Source organism: Rhizophagus irregularis, chromosome 16 (genome assembly GCF_026210795.1).
Source record: "Rhizophagus irregularis chromosome 16, complete sequence".
Lineage (NCBI taxonomy): Eukaryota > Fungi > Glomeromycota > Glomeromycetes > Glomerales > Glomeraceae > Rhizophagus > Rhizophagus irregularis.
In genome coordinates this window covers 825,343-827,386 of record NC_089444.1, presented here as the reverse complement: position 1 = coordinate 827,386, position 2,044 = coordinate 825,343, and the positions used below count along the sequence as shown (strand labels likewise).

General features: G+C 35.3%; 1 protein-coding gene across 1 annotated transcript; it reads right to left on the bottom strand.

The window, feature by feature from the left end:
• Window positions 1-217: 217 nt before the first annotated feature.
• OCT59_007958 (uncharacterized protein) lies at window positions 218-1,497 on the bottom strand (the record flags this gene model as incomplete). The annotated part of the gene is made up of 3 exons (XM_066142140.1): window positions 218-546; window positions 609-1,142; window positions 1,194-1,497. The coding sequence occupies 3 exons, from the start codon at window positions 1,495-1,497 to the stop codon at window positions 218-220; spliced, it is 1,167 nt and encodes a 388-aa protein (XP_065999048.1).
• Window positions 1,498-2,044: the final 547 nt, after the last annotated feature.

Genomic DNA, 2,044 nt, shown 5'->3' with positions numbered 1-2,044 from the left:
TTATGTAAAGCGGCAAGCCAAGACTTGACTTGCCTGTATCGTGGAGTATACCTTGGCTTCATCGCTTCAATTAATCGAGGTATAATCTGTCGAAGAATTTCATCATTCGACTCACTGCTAAACTTTTCATCGTATATTAATTCTAGTTCAATCGGAAAAGTTTTTAGAATCGTCTTCATCTCGGCCTAAATTGAACAAAATATCAGTTTAGCGAGCGTTAAAGCATACATTGAAAGAGGAATTTTGGACGAACCCTAGCTTCTTCTTCATCTACTTCCATTTCATCTTCAGAATCGCGCACAAGATTTTTTCCTTTCCTACGCTTTGTTGGTCGTTGATCCTCTTCAAATTCGATATCTTGAAGGTCAGATGAATGTCGGTGATGCAAGCCGTCGTTTTCCTGACTAAGTATATTGTTATACGATTGTAATTGGCCAACATCTAGCCATAGGTCACGCAACTCGCCATTTGCATTATCGAGTTGCCGATTTAATTCGTCGATTCTTCCCCGTAAGTAGGCATTTTCTTCTCGGAGATCATACGTTTCTAAAAAAACGTTAAAGTCGACCAGAACTCTAAAATGAATACAAAAGTCAATTGTAGCTCACCATTTACATCTCTAGTCCAATTACTACTATAAGGTTCACGTATAATTGGCGTTGATTCTCTCCTATATGGTTCGGTGATGCGTACATTGCTCCTATACGGTTCGGCAGTGCGTACATTGCTCCTATATGGTTCAGTGGTGCGTGTAATGGGCGTTAATTCCCTATGTATATTGCTCCTATACGGTTTGCCTGTGCGTATAATGGGCGTTAATTCCCTATGTACATTGCTCCTATATGGTTCAGCTGTGCGTGTAATGGGCGTTAATTTCCTATGTACGGTTATATTACGAATCGGTGGTACCATCCTGCTTTGTTGCGAGTACAAGCTGGATGGTACCACTAAGCGAAATGGCCCATTATCTTCTGAAGCTTCTGGTATCGACGTTTGTTTTTGAGTTTTGGTAGAACCGGAACCGGAAGCTGCAGATTCCTGTATCGATGTTTGTTTTTGAGTTTTGGTAGAACTGGAACCGGAAGCTGCGGATTCCTGTATCGACGTTTGTTTTTGAGTTTTGGTAGTACCGGAACTGGAAGCTGCGGATTGTTGTTTCGACGCTTATTTTTGAGTTTTGGTAGTACTGGAACCGGAAGCTGCGGATTCCTGTTTTGACGCTTGTTTTTGAGTTTTGGTAGAACTGGAACCGGAAGCTGCGGATTCCTGTATCGACGTTTGTTTTTGAGTTTTGGTAGAAACGGAACCGGAAGTTGCGGATTGTTGTTTCGACGCTTGTTTTTGAGTTTTGGTAGAACCAGAACCGGAAGCTGCGGATTGTTGTTTCGATATTGACATTTGTTTGGGAGAATCGGAACTTACAAATTCCTGTGAAGAAGTTTGTTTGTGAGACTCTTGATGACTTTTTTTGACACTTTTTTTTCCAGATCGTTTCATTCTTTATAGAGATTTTAATAAACAGAAGAATAGTAAAATTAGTAAATAAAGTAGAACTTTCTTTCAAAATGACGAAAAATATTGTTCGATTTATATAAAAGTTGATCAATATAAAAATGTATTGCAGATTTTATAAAAATTACGAGAATTGTTTATCGAAAAAATAAAATTATTTTTGCGAAAAAAATTCGATTGATGGAGCTTTATAAATTCAAAATAAGCTTTCCTGGGAAAAAGTTTATTTGATAAAAATAAAACTGAAATTTGATTTATAAGTTAATTAATCGTTAAAAAAAGTCTAATCGAAATTAAACTTTTATTAAATCAATTACTAAAGGATCAATTTAACCGAAATATTCAAATTAATTAAAAAAATTTCTCATGATTGAAAATTTAATTAAATCGACTAAATCAAAATCTCAAAATTAAACTTTTATTAAATCAATTGCTAACGGATCAATTTAACCAAAATTTTCAAATTATAAAAATTTCTCATGATTGAAAATTTAATTAAATCGACTAAATCAAAATCTCGAAATTAAACTTT